The sequence below is a fragment of the Struthio camelus genome, chromosome 5, assembly GCF_040807025.1.
Source record: "Struthio camelus isolate bStrCam1 chromosome 5, bStrCam1.hap1, whole genome shotgun sequence".
Lineage (NCBI taxonomy): Eukaryota > Metazoa > Chordata > Aves > Struthioniformes > Struthionidae > Struthio > Struthio camelus.
The window spans coordinates 64106674-64126364 of record NC_090946.1 but is presented as its reverse complement, the minus strand read 5'-3'; the positions used below and the strand labels follow the sequence as shown (position 1 = coordinate 64126364).

The 19691-nt window shown below is 42.0% G+C and overlaps 1 protein-coding gene across 2 annotated transcripts in view; it reads left to right on the top strand.

The window, feature by feature from the left end:
* The first annotated feature begins 12156 nt into the window (after positions 1-12156).
* EML5 (EMAP like 5) overlaps positions 12157-19691 on the top strand; it is a 134959-nt gene continuing 127424 nt past the window's right edge. For both annotated transcript variants that reach the window (XM_068946752.1, XM_068946751.1), the window contains exon 1: positions 12157-12585. In XM_068946752.1, coding sequence (XP_068802853.1) covers positions 12389-12585 — 197 coding nt within the window. In that variant the 5' untranslated portion in view covers positions 12157-12388. The remainder of the gene's footprint in view (positions 12586-19691) is intronic.

Sequence of the window (19691 nt, the reverse complement as noted above, 5' to 3'; positions counted from 1 at the left end):
GCAAACAACTACTACATCAGTTAAACACCTCATTTATCTGCATAGGAAAACACAGAGGAGACCATTAGCTCCTAAACTTTATTGATTCCCACACTGCCTTCTTAAAAAGCTCGTATTTAAAGTTCTACATATAACTGTCGGCTTGTGAACATCTGCTTTAAGCTGCAATATCTTAATGAGTACTTTCAGACTGCAAAGTAAATGAAATGCTTAAGAACGCTTAGAATGTTTGATTACAACACTTTTAAAATTATTTCCATTTTGTGGTAGTGAATCAAAACGAGAATGAATGAAGCAGTCTTTGTGGGCAGATTCAACAGATGAAGGTTTCCAGGTACTCAGTCAACCTGGGAGCTCTTCAGAGTCAGCTTAGCAAAGTAGCTGGGTTAGTCATAGATGTCATCAGCTACCCTCCCCCCCCGCCCCCAAGGCTGAGGTGAGGGTGTTTGGCTTGACAAGGAAACAGTTTTCTGTTCCCTGGGGAAAAGAATAGATCATCTAAATGAAGAAAGCAGTGGAAACTCAGAAAAAGGCATGAAGCCAAAGACTGCAAATTGTCCTCCTGTATATGGGTGAGGAACCTGGAGTTCCTCTGATGAAAGCTGATGACTTTTCAGAAGAAAAGAATGAGATGAGACTGTGTGACTAGAAAGCGAAGGGAACAAATTGTGAATAATGTGAGCTGCTAACATTTATTCCCTGGTTATGGGAGGATGCCCCTTAAAGCAAGAAAAAAAGAAAGCGTTTCAAATAGCTCTTTTGGGAGGAGGGATGGAGGAGAAAAATGAGTGCTTTCTCATATAACAGGATTGCTTTATCTTAAATCAGTCATACTGCATATTACTGGACTTCAGCTATCGTTTTATAGCACCAAGATTCTATCCGTAGAAAGAAAAGTCATAGTCTTCCAAAGTTATGCTGCGCATCAGAAGTTTCAAAGCTCTGTTCAGTAACAGCCTTGTTTCTTCTCTCTTTCCATAGAAAAATCCCTAAACTATAGTTTTTTGAACCGGAGGTTGAGTCTGTGATTCTGGAAATTACATTTCCGTAAAATGTTAGAGAACATCAGTAATGCCATATATCTTGGAGGTGTGTCATTGTTTTATCCTTGAAAGCAAAGGGAGCTATCTCCCACAGTTGAGGCAGAACTCAGATGGCATTACTCATGGGGCTTGCTGCACCACTGGAAGATCTGACCATAGAAAAAGTATGTCATGGTCCTGGAGGAACATTGCAAACAAGTTTCAGTCCAATATTGGCAGGTTTCTGTGTGGACGCAGTACCTAAACAGAAAATTACACTCAGTTCAGCCTGCCCTACCTTTCAAGTAGATCAATCTTCGATGCATACTCTTCTCTCGTGCTTGGAGTCTCGTGCTTCACTAGCAGACATAAAAAAACATTCTGTCCATCACAGCCTGCTGCTGCTACTAGATAAGGCCAAATCGCCAAGCATTCTGCTGGCATGCTTTCCTGGTACCTTTATATCTTGGCCTGATTCTGGTGTTTGCACGGAGATCGTCCTATGCAAGTAATTTTTGAAGTCTTTTCCGTTGACAATGCCAGTTCCTGTGCAGGGGAGTCTTTTGTCCTTTTAAATATGGGGACTCTCATTTATCTTGATCGTTTCCGTCTCAAACTTTAAACCTTGTAAGCAGCCTAATGTTTCCTCTAAATAATAATGTCTGCAGGCAGCCGCATTCCACTTCTCTAACTTACTAAAATCCTGGACCAGGACACACAAAGTCTATATGACTTTCTTTGTGTGCTGTGCAGGTTCTTATATGGCAGTCCGCCTCCAATATAAGTGCATGAGAGCTAAATATTCGGGAGTTAGATTCAGGACCTACAACCAGCCTGCCTCCAGGGAAAGAAAGAGGAGTGATCACTTGGAGCTGAAGCTAAATGATATGTAAAAATGGGAGACGTTCAAGAGAGCAACTCAACCTATCCATCTGCTTATAGTATTTATTTGCCCGATAGTGTGGATCTGAAACTTTGAAATGAAAGTATTTATTTCTGGCATGTGTAGATGCATTATTGCACACTTGTGTAATTCCCAAACACAGCGTGGAAGCCAGAAAGGTAGTCCAGCAAGTGTTTCTGGAACACTGATAACACGATTTTGGGAGCTAGTAAATGACAACTTGTACATTAAGGAACCTGCCAAATAAGGCTTCGTCGGAAAACTGTACTTTTAGGAGTACGTGAAGGCATGTGTAAACTCCCTGGTTGACTCCAGAGATAAACAAATCCTGATTGTGGTTGAGGATTAACTCTAGGACTGGTTGGTGGGGCTGATTAATTATCCTGTAGAGTGTGAGGGAAAGAGGGGGAATTAGATTGACAGGGAGGTATAACAGAATCTGATGAACAGAGCCATTATAGCTCTGGCTGTTATTTCCTGGACTCTGAACTGCAGTCCTCCAAGACTGATACTGAGGTAATGTGTTACAACAAGTGACTGTCAAGGAATTTTCATATCCTTTTTTTCTGTGTTTCACCTAGGTAGCAGCAACATTAACTTTTACAATAGGCCATCAGCATGGGCAACCATGCACTTTAGTCAGCCTCAGTTCATTTTGCCCGGTTTCAGCATAGGCTTGCAAATAGTCTTTCCCATCTCACCTTCTGAGATGAGTAGGCTCATTCAGAGGATTCCATGTCCAGCTACATAATCGGGGTGTTCTGGAGCCCTGCTGTAAGGCATCTACAGTAGAGGGAAACTATACGTTGGTTATTTTTTGCTCTTTCTGTTTTCTCTAGAATCTGCTACTGTGGTTCTTCACCTGATGCCTTTAAAGAGCCCAGCCACTGTTCTCAGTTTCTTTGGAGTCAGATGAGCAGTCTTCCCTTTCTGCACATCGGAAGGCTCAAAGTGTCTGTGTTTGCTCTGATGCTGTGACCTTCCTAGATGTTGATAAGTCCAACCTATCTGCTGAGGTACCTGGTGTAGGCCTCCGTTGTGAACACCGACCCTTGCTCCCCAAAAATGTGCCTTCTGTGTATGGCTGATGCTAACAGTAGAAGGAAAAGCCCAGCTGTTGAATTTCTGCAGGGCTGAGGTGCATATTAAAGAGTAAGTACAGAAGGCCAGTAACAAAGCTGATCAGATGCTGACTAGTATGCAACCTCCTGCTCCTGCCCCCGCCTCCTGGCATTTGTCACTTCTGATTCGTGTAAACATGAAAAAGGAGCATTCTCCTTCTCATCTCTTACAAAGACAAGTTCCTGTCTACTGCACAGTTGTGCAGTGTACAACATAGGCTGTTTTTCCAAAGCCGTTCTATATCTCAAAGTTGGAGGTTTGGCTCTGCAGCAGTTTCCTACGTGAAAGCTTTTTAGTCTCAGGGCTCCATACAGTTACAACCCTGTGAGCTAGCCCTTTGTACATACATCTTTTGGTGCATGAAGTGAGCCACTGGTGACTTGTGAGTTAATCATAGTCATTTAAGCTGCATATGCTAGATCTAAAAAGAAGTCGATCAGCTGGGCAGCAGGTGAGTGTCCTGAGTCCCCTCTGTGTAGCCACACTGCACAACTGGCCTATAAATAAAATGACTGTGCCATCAAATTCAATTCTTCATTAGGCTGACAGCAGCCTGGAGAGTGTGTTTTGCTTCTCAGGGGTTTTCTCACACAGGCTGCAGTGCATGAAATAACTCTGTCTCAAGCAAATGGACTGCGTTTGTTGTCACTGGAAGCGGATAACAACAAATTTGTGTAAATTTGTGTAAGTTTGTGTTCCACAAGAAGTGCACAATCACAGCTTTGGAGAGTGAATGTGCTGGACCTTCTTTACAAAAGCTAGAAAATGATATATTTCTGGCTCTGGAATTGGTATCAAGGTATTAAGGAGTGTTTTTCAGCTCTGGGATATTTACTTCATGATGTCGTTTATTCAAATATATCCCTGATATCCCATCTGAGAGCTGAAGATATTATCACAAGTTAGCTGTTCAGTGGCTTATGGGAGATTAGTATTTGGCTTCAGTAAAATTAGCATTGCCTGTATCTCCATGTTATACTTCAGAAAGGATCACTTCTGGAGTTCTTGTGTATAGTTTACGGAGAAAGAGTAATTTTGGATGTGTATGGAAACTGATTAGATTCCTTCCTATAGCTCAGGGTTAAGACAGTGTTTGGGTAGCTCTCTAGAGCTATCAGTATGAGCTTCTTTCACGTGCCCTCCCCCCAAAATGAGGAAAATTAATCCTGTGGAACATCAGGTGAAAGAAGTTTTGGAAATCATATCGCAGATGTACTTGATTTATGGGAGGAAAAATTTTCAGTTTCCTGTTTGATGTTGATAGAAAAATCAAAATTTAGTAGCATAGCAACACCCTCAGAAAGACTGTCTAGGTGCAAGATTAACTTCCTTGTTTGAAATGTTGCAAGTGATGCTAGCGTATGATATTATGAAAGGGGAAGGTTGCCTGGACTGAGTGGGCTATATGCTTGTCTCATTCTATTTCAAAAGTTTTTATAGTCTAGTGGATAGTGCTTTCCATTTACTTCTAGTACAAGTACTTAGTTTGGTCATAGCGCGCAAATATCCTCCAAATATGGTGAATCCCTCCATGGTATTTGTGTTGGTGCTGTCTTGGGACGATGATAGTTACGTGATATAACTGTATAAATGACCAGAGTTTACTAAGGAAACGTCAAGTACTAACTGTTTGCTTGTGTTTTAAACTTAGTGACCTACCTTTAGCTAGCGTGTTCTGAGGGACTACTGTCATCTTACGTGAAAGGACAGGAAAAGCAGTAGCGCTGCTTCATTTGCAGCTGGGGTATTATGATGATACCACTGTCAAAGAACATAAAATTAATGAAACAGAGGTAAGGGACAGCTTAATTCCTCTTGTCTATGGCTGGGTTATTCTTCATTTGAGAACTAGATGTCCCTGAGAGAGGGTACAGTAAAAATCCTTACTATAATTGTTGCTGAATGAAAATATCAAGGGGCTCTACTGAATATCAGGAATCTATTGTTATTCATCTTTACTCATAAAACACACAGATTTGTGTAACTGCTTTTTGTGAAATGTAGGTTTTGTTGACATACATACCTTGCTTAGTGGATTTCAGTTACGTTTCAATTAATTATTCAATTACTTGTCAAGATTACATGTTACTTCAAAATTCCAATGTGCTTCCCACTTTCCCCTTTTATTTTAATACAATTCTTTTTCTTTTCTGCTGACAAGGATGCTTTAAATTGATACTGGAGGCCAGCTCTGACAGGATAGATGTATTTAATGTTGTCTTCCTCTGCATGCTGTCGTAGAATAAACTATTGCTATGCCCGGACGTTTTGAAGATTAGGAAAATAATGTGAAACGACTGGGGATAGTTAATTTTCATGCTGTACTTAAGGGGTAACTCAAAACAATTCATATTAGTTCAGGAAAGAGAAAACAATTGAAATACAGTCAGTAAAGAGTTCTGTAGTGAATGTGTAAAGTTGAGAGACACTTCTACCCATAAGAAAAAAAGAAACTGCATTTTCCAAAAGCTTTTATGACTGTTCTGCATAAGTCTTTTAACATTTAAACTATGAATATGAGATACTTGAATTAGCCTCTTACAAGTCTACTTCCTTCCTTTCAGGAGTGCTAATCTATGTTGTTCTTAGTTTATCCTTTTTAGAGGGAAGTGTAGGAAAAAGATCTGTTTTCCTACAGTGAGGTGTAGCTGTTTTGTATAGAGGCATGTGTATAGTACAGTGAAAAGTCACATCATGTAGCAGTCTCTGGCATATTTTCTTTTTACAGTGGAGTCATTTTAAAAAGAAATATGTGCTGTGTTTAAACTAGGCTTACATAACTCTAAAAGTTTTACTTAAGTGCAGTATGATTGTAGGGAACCTGCCTGCAGAACTTAATATTTAAATCACAGAATGATTTAGGTTGGAAGCGATTGGTGGGCCGTCTAGTTCAACCTCCTGCTCAATGCAGGGTAACTTCAATGTTGGATGAAGTTTCTCAGGGCCTTATCTAGTTGAGGTTAGAGAATCTCTGAAGATGGGGAATCCACAGCCTTCTTGGGCAACCCGTTCCAGTCCTTTGGCAACCTGTTCAATGGTTGGTCAAATCTGGAAGTGTGGAGTCATATACACTGAAATGAACTATTTCAAGGTTTGCACATCACTGCTGAACTAATAGTGCTGTGCTATTTTTTAAGTTTCTTGGTGTTATGAAATTTAATACTGTTATGTTTGAACGCTTTCTTCAGTTCTATTGAGTAACTGCTTTGTATTATCACTGGCAAATGATGTCATATTTGGAAAACATGCATTATTGTATGTTGATTCTGTGTCATATGTAGTTCTTGGTCTCTTTCATGATTCCCTTTGACAGCAAAGTATTTTGAGAGCTTTTGCAAAGTCAGTACAGTGCATTATGTTTTCAAAAACCTGTCAACTGCTGTAAAAAGAGGTCATCTTGATCTGACAAATTTTAATCTAATGATTTGCATCAGCCGGACGAAATATTAATTCCTCGCAAAAAAGTCAGCTTCATGCATTGGGGTTGGTCATCCTATGCCATTCTAGCTGTAAAGAAGTACGTTGAAAAGGGGTAGAAAAATTACCCTTGCGTGCAAGCAAGGTGTTGCTTCACATCGTTGTAGATCATATCGTAAGATGGAGCTTGAAATGGCTGTCACAGAAGTAGAATTTAAAATAAATTGCATTCTCTATTTAGTTTAATAGACAGTTGAAATCAGTTCATTTTGAGAGTTCAGAATCAGATTTCCATCATAAGTCTATTGATGAAAAATGCATTGGGATTTAATCAGCCCCACTTTACGCGCTTCATTTAAGCCTTTTCAGGTTGTCATATGCAATATGAAGTGGTGATGCTTGATACAGATTCTTCAAATCCCCTCGAGAATTACTTCAGTACACACACAATTGTGCATAAAATGCAAGCTGAAAAAAGCTGTCCAAAGCAGATTCAAATGTGTATGTGGTGACTAGAGCCAAGCTGTACAAACACAATGTAAATGATGAAAAAAATAAGAGCTCCATTGAGTGCCTTTAAGAATAATATGTGTTCTGGTGTCAGATTGTTGGCAAGGTGAAGTATGATACTTTTTGCATTGTTTAAAGACTAAAAAGGATTTTTTAGTGAACTGATACGATGTGGTAACACAGATTTTGGGGTCAATTTTTAAATTTTGTAATAGACATTTTAAGAAACAATGCAAATGTTTTCTGAGGTTAATATTAAATGTAAGTATATTAAGCAACTTCAAATCTGGAGCTAAATGTAGAAACTCTTGCATTTGTTTGGAAAAACATGTACGCTGTGACATAATTTCTTAGGCTGATATTTGTGCCGTGGAAATCATGATAGAAACCCTTCTCTCTTAATTTAAAGGAATGACAATTTCACCCTTGGATTACAGGGCAGGCCCTTAAAAGGTCTTCTTGTGGCACTAATGTGAAGGTTAAGGAAGCCGCTGTACTGCTTTTATTCAGCTTCACACTCAGATTCCTGTCTGCAGTTTCAGCTGTTACTTACTGATGTATTAGCATCACTTCCTCTCGTAAACAGATTTATTTCTGCTTTAGACTGTTCTGGAAAGTGTTCTTGCCTTCTGACCTAATGATGGATGATTTCAATAATGTTTGTAGCTTGTCCATCCCTTTACCTGCCCTATGTTAGGAAACCATTAAAGTTGCAAGCTACTCAAGTGAGGGCAGTCTTAAATCAAATTTCCTTGAATAAATGTAATGCAGCCTTGGTTATTGTCTGCACTGTGATAATTACACGTTCATTGACTTGCAATACGGTGCCGAGTTCTTCCAGTGCCCAGGATGAATGTTTACTGAATGAATACGATTCCTATGATTACTAAAGTGTAATTCATCTTGCAGAGGCTTCCTGCTTTTAATATTTCAAGATTTTTAAAATGCATTTGTAGAGATATTAGATTGCCAGCTTAGTCCTTTTAAATTCCTTTTTAATTGGATCTTATGTGATGGCTGATATGATGTAAAACTTATTGTTAAGTTCTCCATTTTCTGAAGGAGACTTAACTCAAATAGTATTGTAAACTTTGTTATGCTATCTTATTTCTTGCCTTCATACTTTTGTCCGGTAGTAGACATGCCTTTGTGATTGTTTGTGTATGCCTTAGTGCTGTAAGGTGCCTACCTCAGGTAGCAGGCAATTCTCTCAACAGGTCTTAAAGACTTTGCATTTATATAGATTTCTTAGTTTTACAAAATCTTATTTTCAAATGTTTGTGCTACCATAATAGACTGAGATCTTTTCATCCCCAAGGATGTTGAAATTAATGTTGTCACTGTTGCTCATCTGCCTCATATTATATAATTACTACTTGAACCAGCTACTCTGCATTACTTGAGACTTAACAGAGAGTAATCCCTCATCTTGTGTGCTCTGGAATTAGCTGTTCCAAGAGCATTTGTTTAAGGAATCACTTCTTTAAGCCTTGTTCCATTTAGCAATACATGAGTTACATTGTAAATATATTTACAACGTGTTAGAAAGTACATCTTTGTATAATTATGTGTTGTGAGAGATTAAAATGTCACTTACGCGATTTTAGTTAAAGAAGTAATGTACTCGTGTCACAGTACAGTAACAAAATGTAACATGCAGTGATTTACCTGGTGTCATAGGAAAGATATAAAACCTGTCATTGGGGGCTGAGACAAAACAGCTAGATGCCGTGTTTCACTTATAAAATGCCTTGCTGAAAGCACATAAAATGGCTAAAAGCTTCTTTTCCACTATATCGATTGGACTAACAAAAGACGTTTGCTTCCCTGCAAATACTGCCCGGCCTCGTGGAGCCTCAACGCCGAGATCAGCACCATGGACAGTGGCGGCGGCCGGCGCCGGGGGTAGCTCTGCCGCGCAGCTGCGCCCGGCGCCATCGTCCCCCGCCCCTGGGCCCCGCGGCGGGGACAGCCGGGCTAGGGTGCACCCGGCCACCCGCCGAGCAAGGCACGGACTTCAAAGGGAAGTTTGGAAAGGGCATGCCACGCCGAGTTTGTGTGCATACAAAGAAAAAGAGCGGAGAAGGACTGGTCAGAGGCCCGGTGTACATGTGTAAGGTGTGCAAGAATACAGCACTGATGAGGAGATGCTGGCGGTTCCTGAAGTGAATGCTGCCTGGGCAGAGTGATCCTGGGTGGAGATAGCCAGGCTGGTATGTACCAAAGGAATTGTGGGTGTCAGAGCTCAGTAGGAGCTCTAGGCAGAGAAAGAGGAGAGGAAGGAGTTGTGATACTACACTGCTTCCTATCCCTGGCAAAAATAGATGCTGAGTGTGTAACTTCTCTGACATCCTCATAGGCATAAGATTATCAAACTATGACAATGAGTTTACTTCTAAAACTTTCTTTCATGCATTTTCCTCATCTTCTAGTTTCCTTCAACAATTTATAGAGATGGGAGTGAATTTTGGAAAAATCGAAAGGCAATGTTGGCTCTTTGTGTGGTGTATGACGTATAGCTTCTCCCATTCTCCTTGCATTGCATATGTATAGTTTGTCAGTGTACAGTTTTGGGTTCTCCTATTCACTATAGGTAATGCCATCTAAAACTTACAGTTAATAGCCAATATGTCGTTACATAGTAAAGTTTCTTCCTGCTTCCTGTTTTCCCTTTTTAATTTAGTAAGTAACACTGTTTTTGGAACGTGTGGCTGAAATTAGCCAATTCCTTTTTTTACTAAGTAGCCAAATATTATCTTGTTCTAATTTGTGAGTTTTGTGTAAGGCACAAAAATTAAATCTTATCTCCACTGAAGCTAATGCTGCACGTTACTATTGATCTTAAAGGGGTCCAGAATTTCACTTTAGGTAGTAAGGCAACAGAAGTATATATTTATCTATAGCAGCAGGAAGTAGAAGGCCATAATTATGTATTTTTGTACATTCATTTTTAAATATGCTATAAATATGCAGCAAGGGGAATGCTAATATATTCCCAACTTATAGCACAGAAATACTCCCACTTTTAAATCAGCTTTTCCAACAGCAGAAGTCAAATATGTATCAAGTGTCTTTGTCTGCTGATAACCAAACCAATTAACATTTAAAAGCTTGAAATAAGTTATTTCAGTCACCATATATGTTCAGTATTTTTCAAACCTACTTTCTCATCAGCTTCAGCTTATGAAAGGAACAGCCTTGCAGTTGTAATTTCTTGGTTTTTTGCTTCACTATGTTTATAACTTTATGGAACTGCACAAAATCTTTCTAGAAGTTTGATTAAATGTATATTGATATTGAAAACACACTGTGGAATATAAGGGGAAGCAAAGCTGAAATGCATTTGCTTCCCCCCCCCCCAAAAGGAGGCCAGTATTTGGGTTTTTTTCTCCATATTATTTTCAGAAAGAGATTAAGGTTGGTCATAATGGATGTTATTTGTAACCACCCTTCCCAACAAAAAGCTGGGATAGCGACACAAAAAGCAACCATGCGGAGTTATCAACAGATTAAAAAGAATACTGTATTTTATATTTCTAAGAGGAGCTAGCGGGGTCTTTTCCAGTCTACTTTCCCAGCTTGTCCCCCATCTTGGTGACTCCCGAGAATCCGGGACTACCCAAGTTCCAAGGTGCTTCCAAGGTGCTCTGGAAGGAAGCAAATAAAAGGAAAAAAATTTACGATTTTTGTGGAAGTAGTGTTTGCTTTATATATTGGTGAATATATATTGCTTTTTGTTGTCATTAAGGATAGAAGCCTTGTTCTTTCTTCCTTTAAAAAAAAAATGAAATTTTTAATGGAAGGGAAAGTTCCCTTGGCTGTGCATTTGAGTAAGGAGTTTCGGTTTGCATGAGTCTTTCTCTTATATGCTTTGTGTTGATTTTAATAAATGTATGGGATTGAAAGCCATATCTGATACTGATGTCATGAAAATTCTCATTGCCAGTGCTTGAGATAAATGTCATTTCTCAGTGTTCTAGACTGTGAAAATGTGTTAATATAAACCTGATTGATTAGAATGCTTAAATGCATTTGTTATTACAAAAACATAGTATTAAGTTTGCTCAAGAAAGATTTAAGCGGAAAAGCCCCCAAGTAGCTAGTCAGAAGCAGAAGAAATTTTGTGGAAGAAAAGTCAATATGCCAAATGAAATAATAGAAGAGAAATGAAAGGTAAAGACATGGGGATTTAAAAATAAATCCCGGCAACCTGGAAAGCCAAACCTGTATTGAAAGTAAGGGGAAAATAATTGGTTTTATTTTCAATTGTCAGACCAGGAAAACCATCCAGGAACTTTTAGGACAAGTATTTAACGCTACAGTGCAAAACTGTTTCCGTAGTCACGTAATGCATGTTTAGGTGGCCGACTAGATACTCTTCTCCGTGTTCTGTTTGGCAGAGAGAGGAGGGCACGTTTCTCCGGAGGAAAGGTTGGACACGGGGAGGTTCTCCTGCCTGCCGGCCTCATGCCGCCCACGGCGGCCGTCTCCCCGTCCGTGACTCAGGAAAGTGACAGCCTGGAGACCGTAACGTCCTTGGAGATGTAAGGATGAGAAGTTGCAGCATCTTCCTATTTCTCAGACGGGGAAACTAAGGCACGGAGGGGGAGGTCTGACTTCGGTGTGCTGCAGGAGGCAGGCAGTGGGGATAACGGGTTAAATACTTGTCATTAAAAATTACAGTTGACATTTTCCTCCTGGATGAAATTCAGCTAGCACGCTGCAGGGAGAACGCGAGGGGTAATTTGTGCACACAGCTGCCGATGCAGGATGCGCTGCGGTAGTCCCCATTAACTGCTGCAAGCCGGGCAGCTGGGGGGGGGGGTCGAGAGAGCAGCGAGAAAGGGGTATATTCCGACAACTAGCAGTAATTGATGAATGAATTAATTAGCATGAAAATAATAAGACCAAATTTGGAGAGGAGAAGACACGCGGCTAGAAAAAGGCAAAATGCGGGGGTAGACAAGGCCGGCAGTAAGGTGGCGGGGCACCTGCGCGCCGAGCCCGGCGGCGCGGCGCTGCGCGGCGCCCGCGCCCCCCTCCGCGGCGCGCAGGCCCGCCGCGCCGCCTGACGGCGCTGCCCTCGGCGCAGGCGCAGGCGCAGGCGCAGGCGCAGGCCGGGGCGGGGCGGGGCGGGGCGGGGCGGGGGGGGTCGGAGCGGCGGCGCGCCGCGCCCTCGCTCCGCGTCCCGGGCGGTGTCTCGGCGCAGCCATGTCTGGCGGCGCGCGGCGGCGAGGCGGGCTCGGTCGGCGGCGGCGCCCTCTGTGAGGCGGCGGGCGAGCGGCGGCGGCGGGCGTTCATGTCGGCGGCCAGGGATTAGCGAGGCGGACAGCGAGCCCAGCCGAGCGGAGCGGAGCGGAGGGGGCGGCCGGCTCGTCGCCCCCTTCCCGCGGGGTCTCCCGGCGACCCGGCCATGGCTGACCGGAGCGCGCCGAGCTGCCACCTGCGGCTGGAGTGGGTCTACGGTTACCGGGGCCACCAGTGCCGCAACAACCTCTACTACACGGCGGCCAAGGAGATCGTCTACTTCGTGGCGGGTGTCGGCGTGGTCTACAGCCCCCGCGAGCACCGGCAGAAATTCTACCTGGGCCACCAGGACGACATCATCAGGTACCGCCGGGCCGGGCCGGGCCGGGCCGGGCCCCCCACCCCGCCGCCGCCCGCTCGGCCCGCGGCTGCCGTCCCGGGCGGGAGCCGCCGTTTCGCTCTGCCCTCCGCCGCCGATCGCCCTGCCGCTGCCCCGTCCGCGCGGGGGCACAGAGAGAGAGGATGGAAAGGGATCGAGGGCGGGCAGGAGCGGCCCGGGGGCTGAGCGGGCCCCCCCCTCCCCGGGGGCGGGGGGCAGAGCGGGCTCCTGCCCCGCGCGGCGGGCGAGGGGCTGCGAGCGGGAGCCCTGGTAGCCTGGCGCGCTTCCTGAAGTAATTCCGCTGCGGAGGAGGTTAATCTGCGGCAGGGGGACCTCTGGCTCGCGTTTAAAAGGCGACGATTACGTACGGAATTAAGGGCATGGCTGGAGCTCGTGCAGCTTTGGGGTTAGGCTTGAAACGCCAGCCGTTCCTGCAAAAGAGAGCCGTCTCCTCTAGTTTACTAGCTCACTTTGCGGTGAGTGCTGTCAGGTGCTGAAGTTCACAGAAATAGCTAAAAAACCAGTGCTGTAGAAGCAGAAGGGATGTACTAGTGCTATTTCTTAAACGTACTTCCACTCTGAGGATGTTTTTATATACTCTAGTGATATGGTGAGATCTGTAGGAGAGTGTGGGGAGTATGAAGGGCAGCTGTAAGCCTGAGTCATCAATCTTCTCCCTTCCAGTAGGTGTCATTGCGGATGGATTTTTAATAGTGATTTCTTCTGCTGTTCCTGTTTGGTTAAGAGTTAGCAGTAGCCAACTGGGGAGGTAATTCACTGCACAGAACTTGTTTTTATGATGCTCACTGCTCCAGATCATTTGTTCTGTATGTGTTAGACATGAGTAACAGGTATTGCACGCGGAGAGTAAAATGGATGCAATGTCTTTCATTCAAGATTTTATACACGCTAGAAAACTTTGCCATAATGGCCACGCGTTTCTTGGTTTTAGTTTTCTTCATGAAGAACTTCTGGTAGTTTTGAAGTATGTCTGTGAGGGTCTCTTACAAGGCTATGATTTTGTTTTGTTTTTTCTTCTTGGTGCTAAAAATGTGAAGAAGAAAGCAGGCAGACAATATGCCATTATAAAATGCTGCGCTGTATGTATTGGGTGTAGAATCACAAGTTTGAATCGCTATTATTTGCATCGTTATTTACTGTTTTGACTTTCTCATCCTAATACAGGAGAAAGTACTTCTTAAGAACTGTTAGCCACCTCTAATGCCTAGTGTTGTGGGAGGTCCAGATCCACAACTGCCCCCTGTGCTAAGGGAGCAGTGCCTCGTGGCTTGTTGTAATCTAAGGCCCAGAGCTGCCCAAGCGTAATATTACACATTTAATACCTTATATCTGCTACCATTCTTCTTAGTGCTTCCAAATGACGCTGTTCATTTCAGTAGGATTTCTTACACCGTAAGAATTATGTGGTTTGAGCCACAAGGAGGGAAGCTGTTCACACTTTTCTATGGTAATAGTTTCTTTTGGTGAATCTCTCCCACTTTGGTACAATCTGCTACTTTTTGCCAAAATGTGACTGAACTCATTATTCAGAATAGTACAAAAAGTAAGACAATCGTACAAAAGTATGAAAATCAGAGAGAAATAATGTAATGAGTTTATCTGATTTGTTAGGGGTCGTACTTTGATTTGTATGGCACCGTAATCAAGCATACTAGAGATTTTTCTGCTTGCATTGTACTGAGACTGTAATACAAAATTCTAATTGTAGAAAACTGAAATGCTTTAATAAATTTAGTATGCTGCTTAAATTTACAGAAGCTATACAGAACTGTTAGTATGCTGAAAGAAAAATATTCAGTTTAAAAGCATCTTTTTTTTTTTTTCCTAATAGTAAAATTATACTTGCAGTGATCAGCACTTCAATTTCTGGCCTTTTTCTAAAAGCAGCCTGGTGCCATTTACATGTCATCATCCTTTGCTTCTCAAAACTTTACTTGAGTACCTAATGATGTTAATTTGCAATATTTCAAGCAGTTGCAGTAAAGTCAGATGTTAAACTGGATTTTTTTTTTTAAAGATGGGTACAAAAAGGAGATTATGTAATACAATAATCAGTACTGCTTCATTTACTCTCTGAACGTATCAAACTCAGTATACTGCAGAATTTTTAATGTGCTTTGTGAGCAAGAACCATATGAATTCTGAGACATTTGTGATGTTTTAGGGAACAAAACTGGAGGACTGCTTGCCTTTATACCAGTAAAGGAATTGATTTCAGACATCAGATCCGCTTTCAGAAATCTTATGTATTTAAAAAAATCAAACTTGAATGAGCACAACTCTGTAGCCACAAAGATTAAGTAACATAGATCACATGCTACATGGTGATATTACTAGTACTCTTCATTATAAGAAGTTTTATATCATTATTATGCTTTGAATGCCATTCTAATTGTAAGCAGGAAGAGAGGAGTTGCAATTCTTAAGTTGGAGATGGGGGCTTTATCTTTAATAGTAGACGGTAGTATTAGATTCATGGATAGAGAGTATTTTCCTTGGAAAAATTTCTTTCTAGCACCAGTAACTAGTTTGGCTTCTTCAATGAGATTTTACATCTCTTCATTAAATGGAAATGTACAAACCTGCTGTAAGATTTTTAATATGATTAGATGCTTTAATGTCATTTATTTGCAATATAAACATCTAATCTTAATCATATTTCCAACCCTAACCTCAGTTTAACTCTGAGTTAATTGTGCACTCAGCAGGTGATGTGCACTCAAAATCTCTGTTTTGTCTTTCAATTCCATCAAATGTTTTTTGTAGTAGAGGGTAACTAGGATCACTTAGATTACTTCATCTAGCAGAATGTACAGAATATTCATGCTTTATTGCTTCTTTGTTCAATTCAAAAAAAAAAAAAAACTGATAAATCTCAGTCATTCAGCTCCAGTCTACCTCAGAAGGACTTTTTTTGCTTCCTGGTGATCTTTGGATTTTAACCCTTGAGAATTAGTTTCCAAAAAATCAACCAACTGTTCTAGGGGATAGATAGTACCATGTTATCGTTCTTATTTCTATCCCATTTCTTAAGCGTCTGCACGCTTTTATTGCTGAGTGTGTGGACACTTGTGGAAGATGGCACTCTAGCTGCATGAGTGCTGATAACTGAATTCTTCCTTGAAGGTTTTACTGCATTTTATGTGAGGGAGTAAATTATGTAAATTAAATCTCAACTGTCTTAGCTTATTTTAGTGCTATAGGAGTGTCCAAATTTTCTTTATATTCTTTTGTATCTTAGGTTAAGAAAGACACTGGATGAATGGCCACTGTGCATGCAGAAAATAAGATCCCTTATCCAGTCTGGACTGTGTATGCACAGAAGATGCTCATTTTGGATGAATGTATGAATTAAACTGTCTTCTGTAGGATTTCATAAACTACTGAGCTAGCTTATGAGTTGTAGATTAGTTTGCTTTTTTGATAGACAGGGAAGAGACAATGTGTTGGTATCTTCAGGTTAGACTTTTTTCTTTCTTGTCGCTTCATAATTTTAGTGGTTTAGAGAGGCACAGGTTATTTTATGTAGACTGTCCTTTCCTTGTCTCAGGACTTTTAGTAGGGTCATACTTAATCCTGATCTGTATAAAGACTTCAAAAGATACCCTGTCAGGGTATTAACTTGTCATACCAGAAGCTAATGCTCACGTTCAGCTTCCTTATTTGTCTGGGCAAGATGAAGTTCAGTTAATGAACTTTCCCTTTCCCTTGTAGAAGGGAAGAAACTAGAAACTGTGGACTCATCCACCTTTTTAATGACTATTTACTGAAAGGATCCTTTGTTACCAAAATACACTCTCTGTGAGCACTCTCTGTGCTGACGTGCTGCGTTTCTGCATTTTTCCTCTTTTCTTTCTTTCTTTTTTTTTTAATGCTAGCCCTGTGACTGCCTCTTCATGAGCTTGAGTATTGGAATCTTACTGGGAATTGTTTGTGTGGGGTGGGAGTGGGGTATGTGTGGTTCTTTGGTGTTTTGTTTTGTGTGTGTGTGTTTTTTATCAATGATTCTAGTTAAATCAAAAGCAGCACCTAGGATCAAACCAGCGCTTCTTTTTGAAGTCTTTACTAGATTTGGCAAAAATGCAGGATTTGCTTTCCCTGACATCTGTCCTTCACTTCAGACTGTAGCATTGATTCTGAGTCTTTCCTTGCGTGCCATTATCTCTATGTTGACACAAAATATCCACACAGTCATCTAAGTTAGAGGAAGAAGAGGAACTGCATTTCTATTGAAGGGACATAAATTGAGGAAAAAAGAGGAAGAGTTATTCCTCCCCTTTTTTTTTTTTTTTTTTTTTTTAATCCATCACATATGTTAGCTGGCAAATAATAGTACTGTTATATATTCTTCCTGGAACTTTGATCACTAGCAGACTCTGACTCCTTTGTTAAGATGTCTATGATACATTTGGATTTTGTCACTGAAGGTAATAGCTAGCACATATCATACTAGAAAAACTACTTGAATTTGTGCTGAACACACTCTATCTAATTCTGCTGTAGAGCAACCATCGGCTGCGTCTGATAAATCCATTTTCCTACTCATCTTGAAGTCTGTGCGTTTTCCCTTGTCTCAGACTAAGATAGGGGAAAGAAATCATGCAGTGCCTACCCCAGCTCTTCACATAGCTTCCTGTATTCAGGGCAGGTATAGCTACAAGAATTATTCAGAAAACAAAAATATCTCAAAGGAGATGTTTCTACCTACTGTTGCACACTCAAAATTAGTCTAACTTACAGTATGTCAGAAAGTGTTGGACAGTGTCAGTGCTACCAGAAATCGTTGTCCAAGAGGTAGGTCCAGGCTTTCACTGTAGCTCTTGGCAGTGGTTTGCAGTCAGAAATTTTAGTAGTGCAGTGATGAGTCATGTTCTAGTTTTGAACGATGACTCTGGTCCTCTCCTCAACCTCTTGTTTTCTTAACTATGCATTGTTAAGACTTTGGATTAATAGCTTTTGGGTTTTATCTGTGGAGATACTGTCTTTCTACCACCTCATTTTATCATTGTGCCTCTTTTTCTTCCATTTTCGTTAGATCCACTTCATGAGAGAATCCTATTGAAAGAAGAGAATCTCTTTCTCAAAGAAAGAGCCAGACAGCAGGCTTCACAAGAACGTAGAGAGAAATTATTTTATTTCCCTCTTCCCCAGTCTTCCAGGAGACTGGCAGCCTGAGATCCGTCCTAGTTCTCAAACCTCAACAAATAATTCAAATAATTGAAAGTTAGGGTATTTGCTGTCAGGGTTATCATCTTGTTCTTCTCTGGGATAAATGATGTATGACTCTGACCTAACTTTAAATGACAATCAAGCACATATGTCAAACAGTAGAAGTTGTGTGTGGCTATAAAATTTTATCAGATGGAATTCTCTCAGTTGGTTTGGCAGCAGCTCTACAAATTCTCATCAGGAACTTGACAATTGGTTTGGTATTTCAGATGTCAGGGAATATAACTGAATGCATACTACAGTTGTGATTTCAGATGTTTTTCTTAATTATCTTAATTATCCAGTAGCAAGGTTGAGAATGTATTCCCAGTAGGCACTCACACCCAAACACAGGTGTACAACACATTTATGGCTGGTCACACATCAACATTGACAGACGCACTCAGCACTCACACATACAGCACCAATAGCATCATTCTGTTCCCCTCTCTGGCTGATCAGGAGGAAGGTCTGTTAGTGGGATACACATGTCTACAATGTGGATCCCCCTAGTAGCTGAGCTTAGACACTCAGTCTACCCAGTAGCCAGCCTGTGGATCCTCAGCCTTGCCAGTTGCTGGCACCTGGGCATATGAGCCCCCAAGGCCTGCAGCTCCGCTCCAATTGCTGGTACAGACAGTCTCATGCACAACACGTGCACACACAGTGGGTTTGTCCAGTAGCTGCCCTTGGGATGCACAGCCCATCTAGTAGCTGGTCCTGGATCCTCACTCCTCCCAGGTGCCTCATCCCTAGAGGCACACAGACAGACATGCATAGATGGGTCTTGGTGAATCCTCGGAGCCTATGGTTTCTCTGGTACCTGGCTGAGACTCTCCTGATTCCTCCAGTAACCAGCTCCCTCTGTGATTGCACGACTAAACAAGTGTGCTGACCAGCCACCAGTTTACACGCAACTGGCCCCTTTTGTTGCCTTATCCCTCTAGTTGCCCATGTTTATTCCTCCCCAAATCACCTAGATCACCCCTTCTCCACCTTTGGTTCCTCCTCTAAACATCCCCATAAATTGTGTGCAATCCTCAAATGCTCTTCCCCTGCACCCCATGTTGTGTCCTATACCCCCAGGCAGTAATCCCCCCTCGGTGGGAAAGGTGATCCCCTGGCTCATCTTGATGGGTTTCACAGCCATATGACGGGGCTCATGGCTCTCCTGGAGCAACGTTGGGATAAGCCTAGACACATATTTCCCCGAGCAGTGGTTTGGCCGTTCCCCCACAGAGGCCATTGTGCCTCTGTGCTGCTTTGTGTATGTGTACAGATGAGTATTTTATCATAATATCCTAACATTCCCCCAGTTAAAAGTAAAACCAGAGAGGGCTGTACCATCCTCTCTCCTTGCACACCACTTGACAGCTATTTATTTTTACCTACTGGGAGGGCTGTGCCCCTGAAGCAGAAGACTTAGTGCTGCTGCAAGGTACCTTTTAAGAGGCTTGTAGGTCTATGTGGATCTGTTGTGCTGAGTCTCACGGTCCTAATCCTCAGGAAGGGTAGCTGTAGGATCAGAGTAGCAGCAGGTTAAGGGTAGCCCCCTTTACCTGCAGGGGATTACCCTTTTCTTACCTTGTTTTTGTATCTCGGTGGCACTGCTGAGCTGTGTGTTGGTTCTGCAGGCTGGTGTAGAGTGCTTTGTTACTCCAGTCCGTGGCTAGATCCATTCCCATTGCTATCCCATGTCGTCAAGGGCCAGGACAGCCAGCCTAAATTCTGTCTGAAGTTTCAGTGGTGAATGGGCCCTGTTTCTGGACTTGGCTAGTTAACACACTTGTTAGTGAGGTGTGTTTACTTGGTAGCCCCTTTCCTCATTTCATTAGCATTTCCATCAAAACAAACCTACTTT